Here is a 17597-nt window from a genome sequence, read left to right as displayed (position 1 = left end):
GGTGGGTAATATGACGTTAGCAAGGCACTTAAAATTTGAAACTAATATTTCAGAATTAATATTTCAGAATTTCAAACTTGAAAAAGAACCCTCCAAATTTCAAGTTAATCCATACAAATGACTCCTAAGTAATCTTACCTAGGGCTTATTTGTTTCAACACAAAACTGCTTAAAGGCAATAGGAAAGTGCATTCGTATATAAAGATAAAAACTATTTTACTGCAATGTAATACAATTTTTTGGAAAGTGACTTCCATCTTAAATTCCTAATGTTGTTTTCCAGAAGAAGTGGCTACATCTTGATCCATGATATGATAACCACCCATGGAGGACACCCACCAAATCATATTGATGAATTATTTTCCTCACTCAACCATGTGAAAATATGCTTCCTTGTCATGTATAATAAAAAAGGAAAGAACAAATGGAAACAAATACAAAATAAATTCTATAAATGACGGTCAAATTTCTAGAAATTTTTTTCCACTGAAACATATGGAACCAAGGACAAAGCAGTAATAAACTTTGATGTGGTTATCAACGAACGAAAAGCATTCCTATATATATATATATACACACACATATACATCAGTACATCTGCATGTATTTATGCATAACAACCCTATGACTACTTTTTTTTAAATGAGGGGTGAAGCAAAGGATTAAAAAGCAGGATATTCTACAACAGAAGGTTGAAGCAGTCTTTTCAACCATGGCATTCCCAAGTAAATACAGAGTAAAGGCTTTTCAATAATGGACTGTATACAAACTTAAAAGCAACAATATTCACTAGGGTTCCGCCAAACTAGAAAATGTATGTCCCTTTTTTCTTTCCCGGTTTGGCCATTGATACGATCATGTGTTCCATCCCTGAAACCATACACAGGAAAAGGTCATACCCAGTGCACGAGACTTCCGTCACTGCGGGGTCTGGGGAGGTTCATAATGTATGCAGCCTTACCCTAAAACCATACACAGATAGAACTTAAGAAGCAAAATGTTATACTGAAGTTGCAATCATATGTAGGTTATCTTTCAATTGCAGTTCATATCCAATGGATGAATAAGATGAGGAATCCTAACACTCAAATAAAATAAAAGGGCAGGGATCAACATGTTGAGAATGGGAACGGGGCCCACACAGTTCGTATATAGGAGGACCCACATGTCAAGAGGAGAGGGAGTGCCAGGGAGAGGAGTGTGTGAGAGTGTGCATGATACTGGCATCATGGCCATCAATCGCAACAAAAAACTCAGCCTTATCCCAATTTAATGGGGTTGACTACATGGATCCAAACAAAACAAAATAGGAAAATTAAAGGCCTAAACAGAGAAGGGGAATGAATAGATGAGAAATGAAGAACAAAAAAAAGACAAACAAAGGATGAAACTTGAGAAATGAAAAATGAAAGATGAAAGTAAAAGGATTGAGGCACAGCACAACAAGTCAGGAGAATCTTAACTAAATGGGATCGGCTACATGGATCCTTGCCATCTAATAGAATCTATCCGAGGTCATAATTGGTACAAGACCTAGATTATGCATGTCCTTCTTCACGGCTTCTCCTATGGTTATTTTACGCCTGCCCCTATCTCTTTTATAGTTATTTTAGGCCTGCCCCTAGTTCTTTTAGCTCCTTCAATCGGAATCATATCACTCCTCCTTACTGGGGCCTCCCTAGGCCTCCGTAGAACATGACCATACAACCTCAAACAACTTTCTCAGAGCTTATCATTGATCGGGGCAGCTCCCAAATCAGCTCTAATACATTCATTCCTTACTTTATTCTTCCTAGTTTTTCCACACCATAGCCATCATTTTCCATAAAATAAATAACCCAATTCAGTCACACATGAGATATCTACTTGTACAATACCTTCAATATATAGATAAACTCATAGAACTAAAAATCTACAAAGCAAGCCATATGTTGAAGTAAATAATTAATGAATGAATAAACATAAATATATTACCCAGTAGGAGCTAGCATTAAATCAGTTCGCAAATCCTTCCACCTTACCTGGCCAAAAATCAATAAAGCATATAAAAATGCCAATTAAATTGGGAAATTCAACCCCCTGCACCCATGTCTTCTGAACAGTCAACCAGTTCTATTTGGGTCTATAAACAAAAGAATGAAATAAACAACCTGTTCAGTTCCTCTGAAAGCAACAACCAATCTTTTCCGTGGAGAATCACGCCAAATTGCTACCTGCAGCTCTTTGAATTTAATGATTGGCAGAGTGAGGAATTCCCAAAATGTTAAGAGAAGAATGCCAGTGGTTCCTTTTGACATAAAACCTCACCTGTGTATCAGTGGATGGATTATCAAGAAAACATATCTTCTCAAATTCAGATTTAATAAAACTTGGATGACCCAATGAAGTGGCAAGCATAGCCCATGCCTCCATCGCACTCTCTGCCGTTGAAAAAAGTGACTTCATCTCCTCTGCTTTTCTTTGATCCAACACTGATACATCCAAGGTGCCACCTACATTTCCATTCACAGGATATCCTGAAACATCGTCCTGCACTGTGATAGAAGCATCTTTTTCAGTTTTTTCCTTTCCCACTGATCGTGCTTGCTTATTCTTTTCAGAAAATGCTGCCGTAAGAACCACTAATGCTCCTAAAATGGAATCAGTTTGCCCCAACATATCTGATGACACCTTCTTAATATCTGGAAGGGAAGATTGAATTGCACTGATGGTAGGATGTCCAGTTGTAGCACCACTGTTATCCTGACTTTCTGGAGTTGCAAGCCCCGACTCAACATAACCAGCCTCTGCAATCTTACTTGATTGTAAGCCAATTCTGTTCAATAAGTCGAATCCATCCCACTTTATTTTCTCTTGAATGGGTATACCGAGCTTCTGAACGACAGTTCGACTGGTAATATCAGTAAAATTCTTCCAAAAATATTTATCTGATTTCATAGATTCATGAACTTCTGTATCCACAGAAGAACTAGTTTCAAAATCCCCAGAACTATTATCAGTTTTACTCTCCAGTAAATTTCCATCTTTTCCATCGTTTATGACAGAAAAAGAATTTTCTGGGCTACCCTCAGGCTGTGAAGTCTTGTCAGGAACACCAACTTGATTTTCAGATTTTCCAGAGCCTTCCATGTCAAAGGTATCCGTCATAGAAAATTGGTCTTGAAGGTAACCAACGTTGAATGACTTCAATTGCCCAAACGCATACTCCACAAACTGACGTGCTTGTACAGTGTCAGATCCAACAATCAGTTTTAGAGCAGACTTGAAACCATTCTTTTCAAGAAAATCTGAAACAAAAGGGATCCGCCACTGTTGTTTCTCTTGATCAATTTCTTCAAAGCTTTTATATTTTACCTAAAAATCAAAATTATTTGCATATATCAGCTCATACTTTATAAATTAGTTCTCCATTAAATATAAGAAATTTGAAGGCACTCAGAGTCGGAGATCTGATTCTGGGGATAACTGTTGCATTCTAATAAAATCTTGTGTTTTTACATTTATGTTTCAATTCACACATTTCTCAGCCTTTTCAATGGTGTAAACAATATTAGAAGAAAAAGAAGAAAAGGAAAAGAGAATTGATGAATGTGTAACCCTGTTCAGAGTTACAACTTAATGTTATAACTCCCACTCCATTCAATATATAATAACCTGGAGATAACAAAAGACAAAACTGGAAGAAATAAACAGAAAAACAAAAGAGATAAACTGTCCCTCACCCATTTCGGTATTAGCGCACTATCCGAAAGATCTTGATTTACTCTCCTCAAGCTAAAGCTGTAATGCCCCAAAGTTTGGAACCTTAGGATATATTAGCCTCTTTAAATATTTGTTTTTCCACTTAAATTAATAACTTAAGTGTTAACCTAGTGGTTGTGACTTAAATTGGTGAGAGGTTAGGGCTTCAAATCTTATAATTTTTAAGAAGGGGTGATGAAGCTAATTTAATATCTATTTGGGCTTATTTTAGTAGAAATAAGCTTTGGGATAGGTTATATATGTCTTGGGCCTTTAGTTTCAAGTGTTTTCGTTGTAATAGACCACTTTTATGGGCCTATAATGTGGGTACAAGCTACGAATACGGGATTAATCAAGTAAGAATCTTTATTTCTTTATTTTACTTGTTATTAAGTGTTTTGGTTGGACTAGATTAGGAATTTATAAGTCCAGTCCTGTTTTGAGCTTATTTCTTTTGTTATTGTTATTTCCTAGTCAATTTAGGTGTCTTATTGGTTAAGAATTGGGTTAGAGCAGTTAGGCCTTTCCTTTTTAATCTCCAAGCCTATTTTTGGGTCTACTATATAAGTTTGTAAGGGGATCAAGCATTATACACGAATTTTGTTAGTGAAAATTACTGTTGTTGCTATGCCTCTTCACATATGAAGACTTCTTTGTGTTTGGTCACGATGAAAAAATTGATGTTTGATCCAATTGATTAATCTTATCCACAAGCTACTATGATCTCTCATTACTATTGCTAGTACTTCTCTCATAACTCATCTTCTGAAGGGTGATAATCTGTGTCGAGGGGAGGTTGATTCCTAAAGTTTGACCTCCATTTGAGAGGGTTGAATTTATGGGTTGACGTTTGAATTTAGTCGATTTTTAGGGAAGATGGAATTAGGGAATTAATGGGTGGGATATCCTATTGCAAGTGGTGATTGGCATGAGCATTCACAGCTCAGAGAGTGGAAGTAGGAGACATACAGGCTGAGGTAAGTGGATTATAGTGGTATACACCATAGGTGAGTGGTTTGAGTGTATGATGTGATGTTTGGTATGCTTGTATCGTTAAGATGTGTTGAACTATGCTCACTTGAATTGTGTTTATGTCTGACATGAGTTTATGGAGGTGGTTGATATTGATGGAGATGACTATTATTGTATGATGTGTATTGATGTTGATTCGTACTTGGAGATTTTACCTGTGATTTCACATGTGTGTTTTTAAAGAAAGTGATTCTATGAAAGGCGATCTCCTGTAAAGGTGATTTTGCAAAGGTGAAAATAAAAAATGTTTGAGGGTAAATAGATTGTAATTGCACCCCGGGAGGAAGTGATCTATTGAACTGTGGGAATTAGAGATTTAGATACCCGTTGTACACAAGTGAATGTCAGTAGTGTATGTGGAGATGAAAAGGCGATTTATAGGTGATTGGCCGGATTCTCTTGTGGGGTATAGGCGATGGCAGGCTGTTCTCCTCAGTGCCGGCTAAAGTGAGTGTGAATTCAAATGAAAGTATTTATTAAAGATGTTATTTTGAGAAAACTAAAGTGTTGATTTAAAACCTTCAACACTTTGTGATTTTAATTGTTGTTCTTTGTTGTGCTCTAACTATTTTATTTCATACTAGGCTGTTGAGTTCACCCCATTATTTTAACAACACAAATGATTGAGTTGGAGGTATGCTTGGAGCGAAGTTTGAGGGAGACTTGAAGATTTCTTTATCAATTGTTATTTCTATTTTCTTAGATGAATATAGTAGGGATAAATTTGGGATGTAAACTCTGATAATTAGTTTTAAAGTTTAACTACGACAAACCTTAGATTTCCACCAGTAGGAGTTATTTGAGATTTATAGCAATGGTTGATTGTTTTTGTTGAGACTTGAATTTGAAGAGTTCTATTATAGTGATTTTGTGAATTTTATCGATTGTTTGATCAGCGCCCGTGAGAGTTGCACTCTCACCTGAAATTTGGGTTTAGGTGGTGATAAAAATGGTATCAGAGCCCTGTGGTAAACTTGATTATGTAGAGAAATGGTATCAAAGTTTAAGGGTAGAACCTAGTGGCATAGGCACATTAATAAAAGACTTGGGCTAAAATATAATATATTGACACTATAGGGTGATTGACTAGTTAAACTAAAAGTATTGTGATAAGTTGGAATAGATTATTCAATTATTAAGGAATAGTTGTTTATCAGAGGAGACAAGACAATGTTTAGGAAGTTCCGACCACCTGTGTTTAAGGAAACCATTGACCCTTTTATCTTTTGAGTTATGACTAAGGGAGATGAATAAGATCTTTAAACTAATGAAGACTACTGATGCAATGAAGGTGAAGTGTGCCACTTTGATGTTGCAGGGTGATGTTGATTACTGGTGGGAGAAAACGAGGCGTGTACTTGGAGGGGATATGCAGCCGGCGATATGGAAGAAATGCTATGAACTATTTGATGATAAGTATTACCCAGCTCCAATTTGTTGGAGGAGAAAGACTTCCTACATCTACAATAAGGGACCTGATCAATGGCCGAGTATGAGAGAAGCTTGAAGAGCTGACTCATTTTGCAACACAACTAATAAACACGAGGAGAAAAAGGCTAGGCAATTTGAGGATGGACTGAAACCGGAGATAAAGATTGTAGTCGCTACCCACCAATCACATGTTTATACTAATGTGCTAAAGTAAGCCCTGATTGCAGAGAAGAGCTGCAATGTGGACAACCTCTATGAGGAAAATGAACAAAGGAAGCAATTCAAACCAACCAACTATCAAGTTGATACTGATAAGGGAGGAAGGGATTTTGGTCCCAGCAAGAAACCTGCTGTCCAAGTGTGAGAAGGCCCATTCTGGAGAGTGCCGGCAATAATTAGTGATGTGTTACAAGTGTGGAGGAAAGGACATTATGCCAACGATTGCACTGAACAACAAGAGGGAAAAGTATGTTAAAAGTGTGAGAAGGAAGGACATCTGATCAAGGACTGTCCTAAATGGTCCAAGCAAAAGAACCAGGGTAATCAGGGTGGGCAAAAGCCCAAGGCACATGCGAGATTTCATGCACTGACAGAGCAGGATGCTGAGGCATCACCTGAGGCGGTGACGGGTAAGTAGAATTTCAGGGATGAAATTTTTATGAGGGGAGGAGGTATGCCCCAAAGTTTAGAACCTTAGCATTTTTTTTTTTAGCCAAAGCCAAATTATCAACAAGGGAGGAATCATATGGATTCTCATGAGAGACTCGTAGAACCCATGAAAAAAGTGTGGCTACCTTGTCACCTCGTAGCATCTGAGAGCGAACGGAGTCACACTCCTTCCCAAGACCACCCAAAAATCCCATCACAGCAAGCTGCTCTCGCTAATTTTGCATCTATTGCACATCAAAAGTAATAGGAAGTAGGGAATTCAGCTCCTCGTACATCCTCAAGTCAGCAAAATACTGAGTCAAGAACAACCCTTTCGATCAGCCCTGTAGAACTCCTAAGATAAATCATATATGCAGGAAAGGCCGTTCTGTCTGGAATACAGATCATTAAGATATTCCCATTACTCCTTAGCAGTATCAATATGGGTAACTAATTTAAGAATCTGATTCTCCATATAATCCAGCATCTATCCCAAAATTCTTAATTAATAGTATCCCATGATGTGTCAGCAGCGGTTTTAGTCTTTCTCAAGTGATCTTGTTGATCATGACCAGTCAACACCGATCTAATAATTTTTTTCCATTATTGAAAGTTGGCAATTCCCTCAAACTTCTTCTCAGTACTACGGTTAAAGGATAAGGAAACAATCTCAGTAATAATATTCTTTGGTGGTTCAGGCATTCTTCACAAAATCAGAAAATAGAGAGACACATATCGATGATTCAGAGAGAAGGCTCGGCCTAACAAAAAATCGATTTTGCGAGAAAACCCTATAAACTGCTACCCACCTCGGACAAATCTGAAACTCTAACTGCAATCTTCACTTCATATATTAACCAACATCAAAGAGAGAAATCTGAAATTCCAGCAACAATCTTCACTTCACAAATCAACCAACATCAAAGAGAGACCTACTTCTTAATTTGAAACATGAACTAGTCTTTAAACAATCCCTAAAAACAGGATAAGGTGCTGCACCCCTTCAAACAAAATCCGAAAGAAAACTCAAAGATGATAATAGATGAATCAACCAATAATGGTTAAAGCCTTAAAAGAGAGAACAAGATACCACGAGAGTTGCAACAGTACCTAAGGATCTTGCTCTGACACCATGAAAACAATATTAGAAGAAGAAGAAGAAGAGAAGAGGGAGGAAAAGAGAATCGATGGATGTGTAACCTGTTGGGAGTTCCAACTTAATGTTATAACTCCCACTTCATTCAATATATATAATAACCTAGATATAACAAAGAACATAACTGGAAGAAATAAACAAATAAATAAATACAAGGAGATAAAATTGCCCCTCACCCATCTGTGCTAAAACCGAGATCCTACAGATCTCAATTTACAGGATTATATAATTTATATAGATATACTTTGTGATATTCATTACATGATACTGACATACTTTTTTGCATTGCCTACAATAACTCAGCCTTGTCCCAATTAAATAGGGTCTCCAATCAGCTCTATTCGACATCATACTTGATACAAGGCCTAAGCTCTACATGTCTTTCTTCCCCACTTCTCCTAAGGTCATCTTAGATCTGCCCCTCGCTCTTTTAGACCCTTCATCTGAATCAAATTTCGATTAAAAAAAAAATCTGAATCAAATCACTCCTTTATACTAGAGCATCCAAAGGCCTCCGTTGAACATGGTCATGCCACCTCAAACGACTTTCTCATAGCTTATCATGTATCGGAACTACCAAACAGCTCTAATATGATCATTCCGTACTTTATCCTTCCTAATTTTACTACTCATCCATTTCAACATCCTCAACACTTTTTTGCACGGCCTATCAAACAAAATTCATTTTTATCATAAATTGAATATAAAGGAGGCGAGGTATTGAAATCAGTTTTTCAATTAGTGAATCTCAGCACTCAATCTTACCGATTCCCTTTTCATAGATTCAGTTAGCTGTGCACCAGCAAAGGAGGCCACCAATCAATCTGAGCAGTTGTTGGATCTTACTTACATCACTTTAGGAGGCTACCCAAGCAAAGTTTGATAACATAGAAACCAATAGCAAGGATCAACTTTAAACTTAAGTATGTACTCCAAATTCCTTAAGAAGACCAAAACCAGACTGGCATAACTTGGCAGATAAACAACCAAGATACAAAGAGAGATGGTTCTCAATTGCAAAAAATGAAGATTGATTTCAGCTCTCTAGAATAACGGATTCGGGTTCTCTGTAGTACCTTCCTAGGATATAATCCACATAGCATGTAATGAAGTCAATTTTGATTCTTTCCAGAAGAAAACTTGATTCAAGGTTCATCAAAAAAATAATAATAATAAATTATAAAATTATAAAAAATTTAAAAAACAAATTTCAACAGAAACATACTTCGCGTTTGAAGTTGCAATCCAAAACAAGACAAGAAAGAACTATGAAACTTCGTTCTTATTTTAAGTAAGAGAGAAAAATGAGAATGTGATTAAAGACCATTTAAGATTATAACATTAGATTTCTTTTTTCCCCATCCCCATTCCTCCTACCCCACCCTTTGTGGTGGGAAATAAATAGATAAGGTTTCATGATCTCTATGTAAAGTTTCCATCCCAAAAGATTGAACTAGTTGGTGGAGAGACTCCCAGGTGTATCAGGGGACTGTAGGCTAATTACTAGCCAATGTGGGACTAAACTCCTAACACTTCTATCCTTCATTTTTTATATTTCTTCCTTTTGGTTCTTTTGGGTATTATGAATATTTTTCAGATCAGTTCATGTAAAATATTTTAGTGGTAGCATAGAATGAAGTAAAGGATAAATGAGAAAGGGATTGAAGGCCCTTTCCGACAAATGGATAAACTATCAGAACCAGGCTTCACAATCCATCAACGGCTAACCAAGTTTCAGGTTATAGTGTGAAGTATAAAGAGCAAATCTCAAATGAACTGGACCCACTCGACAGGGGAAAAGATAGCACCACACTTGAGTCATAGTTGTCAAGGTGTCTAGGCACCCTGTTAGCATTATTCGCGTCGCCTGGTGTCCAGAAGCCCTCCAACACCTTGAGTCGCCTAGACACCGTGACAACTATGCTCGAGTATTGCTTTATCTGGAATTTCTGAATATGAACATTTACCTCTAGATATATCCTTCCACCACCTCCCATGCCTTCCAATTCCACCAGCACATCATGCAAGTTTCCTAACAAATACATTTTCATCACCATGTCATGTTAAGATGAAATTGCAGCCTTTGTGCCAAACTTAATCCATGGTAGCAATACAGAAAACTTATGCCTTCAGCCAAAGAATGCAGACTTCCAGCAGGGATTCTCCTGATTTACTGGGTAAATAAAAAAAGATAAACTTGGAGCTAGAAGTTGCACAAGGAATTATTAACATTATTTTCACTGCCGTTATATAAATAACCACTATTTAAATAAAGTGTAAATATAAATTTCATAGAATCAGTTCAAATTCCAATTTTGACAAACGTAGTTTTTTATGTCACAGTAAAGCCAACATACTAATTATTAAGTAAAAAAAGTATGGGTGCCAATATGAAGTACAAAAGCCACTTTTCATTACCAAAGTGTATCAAAACCAGACTCAAAAGTCAAAAGTTCCTCCCATACAATATGGAGAGGGGCAGAAAAAGCAATAAAAGGTTGTAGGAATAAGACTCTTTAGTTGCTTCCATCAATTATAGCATCTCAAGTATGTCAAAGGACAATTAATGCTCAAGTATAACAGAGATACTAAAAAGCCTTCCAAACCAACACAGCAGCTTAACCCCTTACGGCACAAAACCAATACAAATTGCATATGTAAAAATTTTGCTGTCATATTCCCATTACAGGAGGAATTCATTGCATTATTACCATCACAAAAGGCCTCCAGGTTAATGCCTGCATTGCCCATGCGCTTATGTGGAGTTACAAGGTTTGCATCCCAAGCTGCAACCTGAAGTTCAAAATCCACATATGAGAAGTAAATTTAATTTTTTAACAAGAAGCATAGGGAATATGAGTCATAAAGTCATTCCATAAGTTCATAACTTCTTAATTAACATTCTTTCACCAGTTAATCAAAATGTACTTCATTCTGTGGTACTAGAATTTTTAACAGATGGAATCCAACCCCACCCCCCATATATTCAACAAAAATGAATTGAAAGGCATATCATATTCAACTATTCATGACATGTAAATGATGCAGCAGCGCTCCGATGAATCGACCCAAGCCTGCTCCAGAACCCGGACCAAGACCCAGATCCAATTTGGGTTCCAAGTAACTAATTTGGATTCAAGATTAATAGAATATTCTAGGACTTTATTTTATTTTGAGAATATTTGTTATCTTTTATTTTAGGTTATTTTGGGGTAGCCATTAGGTAAGTAGAAATTTTTAATTTTAGTTTTATTGTGTTTCCATTTCATTAGACTTTAATTTAGAAAGCAATTAGGATTTTCTATTTCAATTTTAGGAGTTTTTATTTTGAATTAGTATAAGTAAGGCATGTAACCTAAGAAATTAGTTAGTCGATTAATGAAGAAAATTTAAGTTGAGTACTGCCTGTGTGGCTGCCTCTCTCTTCTTCTTCTTCTTCTTCTTGTTCTTCTTCTTCTTCTTCTTCTTCTTCTTCTTCTTCTTCCCTGCGATCTTTCTACCTCCCCTCTTCTCATGGCTTTTCTCTCTTTCTTTCTTGATTCTCCATCTATTGTTTTTGGACTTCTACTATTGATATTTACTCACCTGAGAATCCCCTATTCTGGGCGGTACATCACAGCCCCAAGGAATTGAAGGGATCTTCCCCAATACAAGTCCTCTCAGCTTCAAACTTGGGGGATAACTTCACCACATTAAAGCGACCCAACTGCAGGATTTTCTTGACCAGAAACAGTCCCTGGTGTGAGCTAATACCCCACGACCAGACCTGCAACTGAATCCAGATCTGAGGCTATCGCTGGGCTCAGTTTCAGAGCCTAAATACTCCATGTAAGGTGACTTTTGCACTCAGTTCTTGCTGGAATCAATTGGGGTAGATGAATCGATTCCCCAGTTGAATTTTCAGGCCCATCCAACCCATATTGAGGGGGTTTCTCTTCACCTGAAGACCCCTTGGACTTCCGCCCTGTTCCTCTTCGCTGGAGGTTGAAGACAACCATCGTGGGTTGTCAACAAACCCTTTTAATCCCTCTTTTCCCTTAATACCCCTCTCTTTCTCCCATTTTCTTCACTGTCCTACTTTTACATCTGATTCCATTGATCAAGGATGCTGATCGAGTGGCGTTGATTCTCTCCTTTTATAAAACTCGTGGACGAGTGTTTCTAAACAACAGGGGAGTTGATGCAGCAGCGCTCCGATGGATCGACCCAAGCCTGCTCCACAACCCGAACCAAGACCCAGATCCAATTTGGGTTCCAAGTTACTAATTCGGATTCAAGATTAATAGAAAATTCTAATATTTTATTTTATTTTGAGAATATTTGTTTATCTTTTATTTTAGGTTATTTTGGGGTAGCCATTAGGTAAGTAGAAATTTCCAATTTTAGTTTTATTTGTTTCCATTTCATTAGACTTTAATTTCGAAAGCGATTAGGATTTTCTATTTCAGTTTTAAGAGTTTTAATTTTGAATTAGTACAAGTAAGGCATGTAACCTAAGAAATTAGTTAGTTGATTAATGAAGAAAAATTAAGTTGAGTACTGCCTGCGTGGCTGCCTCTCTCTTCTTCCCCCCTTCTTCTTCTTCTTCTTCTTCTTCCCTGCGATCTCTCTACCTCCCCTCTTCTCCTGTCTTTTCTTTCTCTTTCTCTCTTGATTCTCCATCTATTGTTTCTGGACTTCTGCTATTGATATTTACTCACCCGAGAATCCCCTGTTCTGGGCGGTACATCACAGCCCCAAGGAATTGAAGGGATCTTCCCCAATACAAGTCCTCTCAGCTTCAAACTTGGGGGCTAACTTCATCACATTAAAGCGACCCAACTGCTGGATTTTCTTAACCAGAAACAGTCCCTGGTGTGAGCCAATACCCCATGACCAGACCTGCAACTGAATCTAGATCTGAGGCTATCGCTGGGCTCAGTTTCAGAGCCTAAATACTCCATGTAAGGTGACTTTTGCAGCCAGTTCTTGCTGGAATCAATTGGGGTAGATGAATCGATTCCCCAATTGAATTTTCAGGCTCATCCAACCCATGTTGAGGGGGTTTCTCTTCACCTAAAGACCCCTTGGACTTCCGCCCTGTTCCTCTTCGCTGGCGGTTGAAGACAACCATCATGGGTTGCCAACAAACCCTTTTAATCCCTCTTTTCCCTTAATACCCCTCTCTTTCTCCCATTTTCTTCAGTCCTACTTTTACAACTGATTTCCAATTTACCCTTTCTACTAGTACTTTGTAAACCAGTGTTGTCTTGAAGTTCTAACAAATTACAAGTTTGCCACCCTTGTGAACTTCAATTTATTTACAGGAATGCCACTCCCTTCTAGATATCATCATATTTACTGTTTTGCCACCTGACCTTAAACCTAAATTGCTTAAGCTTTTATGTGGCCCACACCCATCCTAGTTGCATCCTTTGGGCCCCGCATTAGTAAATATAGAAGGTTCCACTCAAAGACTAATTCTATTTCTTTTAGTAGTCAAAGATTTTATGAACAAAAACAGGCCCCATATTACATCTAGCTCCAAGCCCCAATGGAGGCTATACAAAAGCATTTCTTATCAGTTTACAACCAAAGGTAGACCAATTTCATCTAATCCTGTAAGTCTGCAACTCATGAACTTCCAAAGTCCACTAACTTTGGTTAACATTAGCAAAACCTTTTTCCGTATACCATTCATACAAACTTAACATGTATTGAAAAATCATTCAAACTGCGAAAACTTCTATTAACTAAAGCTATTTGGAAAAATATATTATTTCTTCATAAAATGATCTGTTGGGGGTCGTTCAGAAAGAGAGGTTTCAATTTATAGGCTCAATATGAGCCAAGAAGAAAGAAGCCTCAGAGATCCCCAAACCCAAGAAAAAAGCAACCATCCTCACGTACTCCAACCTTCCCTTCTTACAAACAACTCTACAAACCACCCTAGAAAAAAGCAATCATCCTCACCTACTCCAACTTTCCCTTCTTACACAACTCTACAAACCATCTAGAACCAAAAGAACACCCAACAAGCAGACAACCTAAAAGAATATCCCCAACCTACATGCAACAAGAACATCTACGGTGTTCACCTTATTTATGATTAACAAAACAATAAGAAAGGTCTGGCTTTGTCCCTTCCAAGTCCCTCCCTTTTCCACAACCTCTAATATGGGGTCATGGCCACCCCTAGACCTCTTAGATTGTTTATCAATGATGCAGGTTTAAAGCGAATTAATGTTAGGTTTGTTGAAGATTTAAGAAGCAAGACTTGGGAGTTGTACTAACAACGAAAATAGAAGATTTTTTATGTCTAGAAGATTGATGGAATTGGAAACTTGGTAACTCGACAGTCGACAGATAATTGTGAATATTCTAATATTCTAGTAGAATTTCAAGGTCAATCATAGCAAATGCAAAACGATATCATAAAATCAGTAGAACAAATCAAAAGTAATTATTGCAAGAAGAATATAAGAAAAAAAGAGGAATTTGTATAAACATGATCCAACGGAAAAGATATTCAAACAAGATTTCATAAGAGGGAAACAAAATTCATAAAGGCAGAATTGGCTCTATAATTGAGACCTGAAGAATTTTGGTAGGGGGTAAGTTAATGTTCAAAGTAAACTCCTCATTCCATGTTGGTTCTTTGGTCCTGCAAACAATCAATCAGTAATACAATCAAAAGAGATGATCCTTCAATATGGGAGAGACAATGATGATCAGAGTCCTTTAAATCCATGAAAAGAACCATTATGCAAAAAACTATGGTTTCCTTTCACTGAAGTGTAATGCTCCGATCAGGTTAGCAAAGAATATACCCTCTATACCTCATCACCCACAGCATTGGGTATCAATCCACAAAAACTAGCAATGTGATATGATGATGCAGAATGCCAACAAGAAGAGAATATGTGCAGGATTTAGTGTCTATGCTCCAGCTTGAGGGGAGTGTTAAGTATAGTCTTGGTTTATTGTGGTTTATTGTGGTTTATTGTCTAATGTTAGTTTTATGTCAGTGGGGTGTTTTGGGTATTAGGGCAGTATGACTTAAGTCGGTGGTATGGAGTTGTATGCTATTCTGTTATATATATATATATATATCCCTTCACCCATGGTTTGAGTAGACTGTTCAGAACCCACCATGGGCAGGATTCTCTTCTCTCTTCTCTCTATTGACTTTTCATCTTCTTCTTCTTTTCTATTGGTGCTGGTCCTTAATGCCTTGATATTGTCACAATGTCACATTCCTAATTCTGAAACTGATCATAAAATCAGATCCTACCATTGGATTGGGGAGATCTTTGAAGCTGTAATCCCTAATAACTTTTCTTCATCCAGGAGTATATACCCATCAGCTTGTTGGTTTGTGAGATACTTCTGATCTCTAATTCTGGTACAATTATGCCCCACGATTCTGGTCATTGTTGGAATTCCCATATCACCCTTATGTGACCAAGGATTCCAGTATTCCACACCATTACAGCTCAAACACTGACTAGAAATTAGAAGAATAGCCAGAGGACACTTTCTGCTAATCCCCTCATCAGATCTGTAGGAAGTAGTGGTAGGATTTACATCTTAAAATTTGAACTTCTGTGTTTTGGTTAGCGTGTAGATCCTAAATAAACTACACAAGTAAAAGTATGTGAGCATGCTACATTGATATTGACAGTAGATGCTTGACTTTGATTCTGCATTCCCCACACCACCCCCTCCCCTCCCCTCCCCTCCCCTCCCCCCTCCTCCAAAAAAAGGTTTGGCATTCTCCATTATTTGTTGGTCGAGGGCCATTCTTTCAACAACCAAGAAAAGCATAGGTGATGGTAGTCAACTCCAGTGGCATTCAAATGGCTAATTTTTCCACCACAGGGAATGAAGATATTGGATATCTGGTTGCCCCACCATTATCAGGAGTCTTCATCCTAGTTGATTTCACTGCCAATGGAATTTTCTGGAGTGACTGAGATAAACATTATAGTTGCAGAGGTGAAGGGAAAGATACGGTTGAAGACTCCAGATACTTGCTTTCAACCTGTTTCCCTCATTAATTATGTACATTGACTATTAGAGAGGAAAAAAATGCAATTTTCATTGTGTATACGAAGTCCATCTCTTTCAGCATAATCAAGTAATTATCATGACCATATCCTTCAAGGATCCAAAAACTAACTCAATGAGTCTTCTCTCCTGATAAACTTGAGCATATGGATATGTATAATCCAGGTATTATTTCGACCAAAAAATCCAGATATTATCAAGTTTCTTTACATCTATAGTAGTGTAGGGGTATTTCAGAATTTTATCAAAATCCCCATATTGGCGGTCATGAGTAGAGTTTTGCATGGCACTCATTTTTCTCCCACTACTCTTCTGTCTTTCACTAACGTGACATGAATATTAGAAATGAGGATTCTAACATTTCCAATTGCAGAAATGGCACTAATAACTTACCCCCATTTAACATTGCTTTTGACAACTTGTCCATCGAATTGCATAACCACATATGGATCGCTTGTTCCCTGAAGAAAATATTTTCATATCAGAATTTGAAATAATAGACCAACTACAGAAATTATAGAATGTGCTTGTGCCAAATGGTGGACCACATCAATCAAATCTAAAACCTATAGGAGATTCTTTATCAAAAAAGAGGGTTAAGAAAAAAATACGTAAGATATGACATGGTAATGCAATTACAGGGCTGGTCCAATCAGACCAAAGAAGAACAGGTCCAAACCAGGGTTCAACCAGTTATTTAGGAGTCAGTTTTGTTTAGGATTTTTTATTTTGTCAATTGTTATTTATCATTAAGTTGTTAGCAAGTAGACATTGAGTCCAATTTTATTTCAGTTTTGAGTCCAAGGTAACATCAAACTCTATTTTAGATTTCTCTTAGGAATGGGTTGTTTGAGTCGTTAAATACTTTCGTAACCATCGTATGAGTTTAAGCTGCTGTTAAGCATACGTGGTTGGTGAATTCTGGTTTGGCTAAACAACTTCCTCCTCTTCTTCTCCTCTCAATCCTTCATTCTCCGTATCAGCGATCTGAGTTTAGGGGTTTCGGAACCCCGGACCCGCGTCACATGGTATAGTTTAGGACTTTATGATGGGAAAGTTGAATAGAACACGAAGGCATACAAGGAACCAGAAAAAGAGAGCAAGGTATGGGTGACAAGACGAAGAGATCAAAGTATTTCAGTCATGTGCACAATGAAAACTAATGCATGCAATGGTGGCTAGTGAGGACTAACATTGTTCAAGTTGAAGGTGTTAAAGAACAAGCGGAAGGGAAAAACTACTTGGCTAAGAAATTGAGAGAAGAAACGTGTAGATATTAACAGAAAACATGTCCCTACATAGTGTGCTATAGCAGAACAGGATTCATGTAGGAGACCTGAAGTAGCTTGTGTTGATCTTCTTCTTCTTCTTGGTTAAGAAATTGAAAGAACACTTTTTTTTTTTTTTGTTTGTGTGTGTGTGTGTGACCGCCCATATATTTTTAGGTAGGTCAGATGACCTCTCTGACTTCAGCCACTTGGAGGGGAATGTAGCCAATCTAGACTGCCCATAGATAAGGACACTCAAGCCCCCTACTCCA

At 37.5% G+C, this 17597-nt stretch overlaps 1 protein-coding gene across 3 annotated transcripts in view; it reads right to left on the bottom strand.

Moving 5' to 3' along the window:
* The window catches only part of LOC122091317, a 79701-nt gene that overhangs the window by 49818 nt on the left and 12286 nt on the right, over positions 1–17597 (bottom strand). For 2 of the 3 annotated variants that reach the window (XM_042661187.1, XM_042661185.1), the window contains exons 2-8: positions 16451–16518; positions 14582–14651; positions 10720–10801; positions 9976–10040; positions 2308–3354; positions 2151–2213; positions 1975–2021 (exon numbers count right to left, since the gene is read on the bottom strand). In XM_042661187.1, the coding sequence (XP_042517121.1) occupies positions 1975–2021; positions 2151–2213; positions 2308–3354; positions 9976–10040; positions 10720–10801; positions 14582–14651; positions 16451–16518 (1442 nt within the window). The remainder of the gene's footprint in view (positions 1–1974; positions 2022–2150; positions 2214–2307; positions 3355–9975; positions 10041–10719; positions 10802–14581; positions 14652–16450; positions 16519–17597) is intronic. The other variant, XM_042661186.1, reaches the window with a different exon arrangement.

The sequence above is a fragment of the Macadamia integrifolia genome, chromosome 10 (genome assembly GCF_013358625.1).
Source record: "Macadamia integrifolia cultivar HAES 741 chromosome 10, SCU_Mint_v3, whole genome shotgun sequence".
NCBI lineage: Eukaryota > Viridiplantae > Streptophyta > Magnoliopsida > Proteales > Proteaceae > Macadamia > Macadamia integrifolia.
This window is presented reverse-complemented; position numbering and strand designations above follow the sequence as displayed.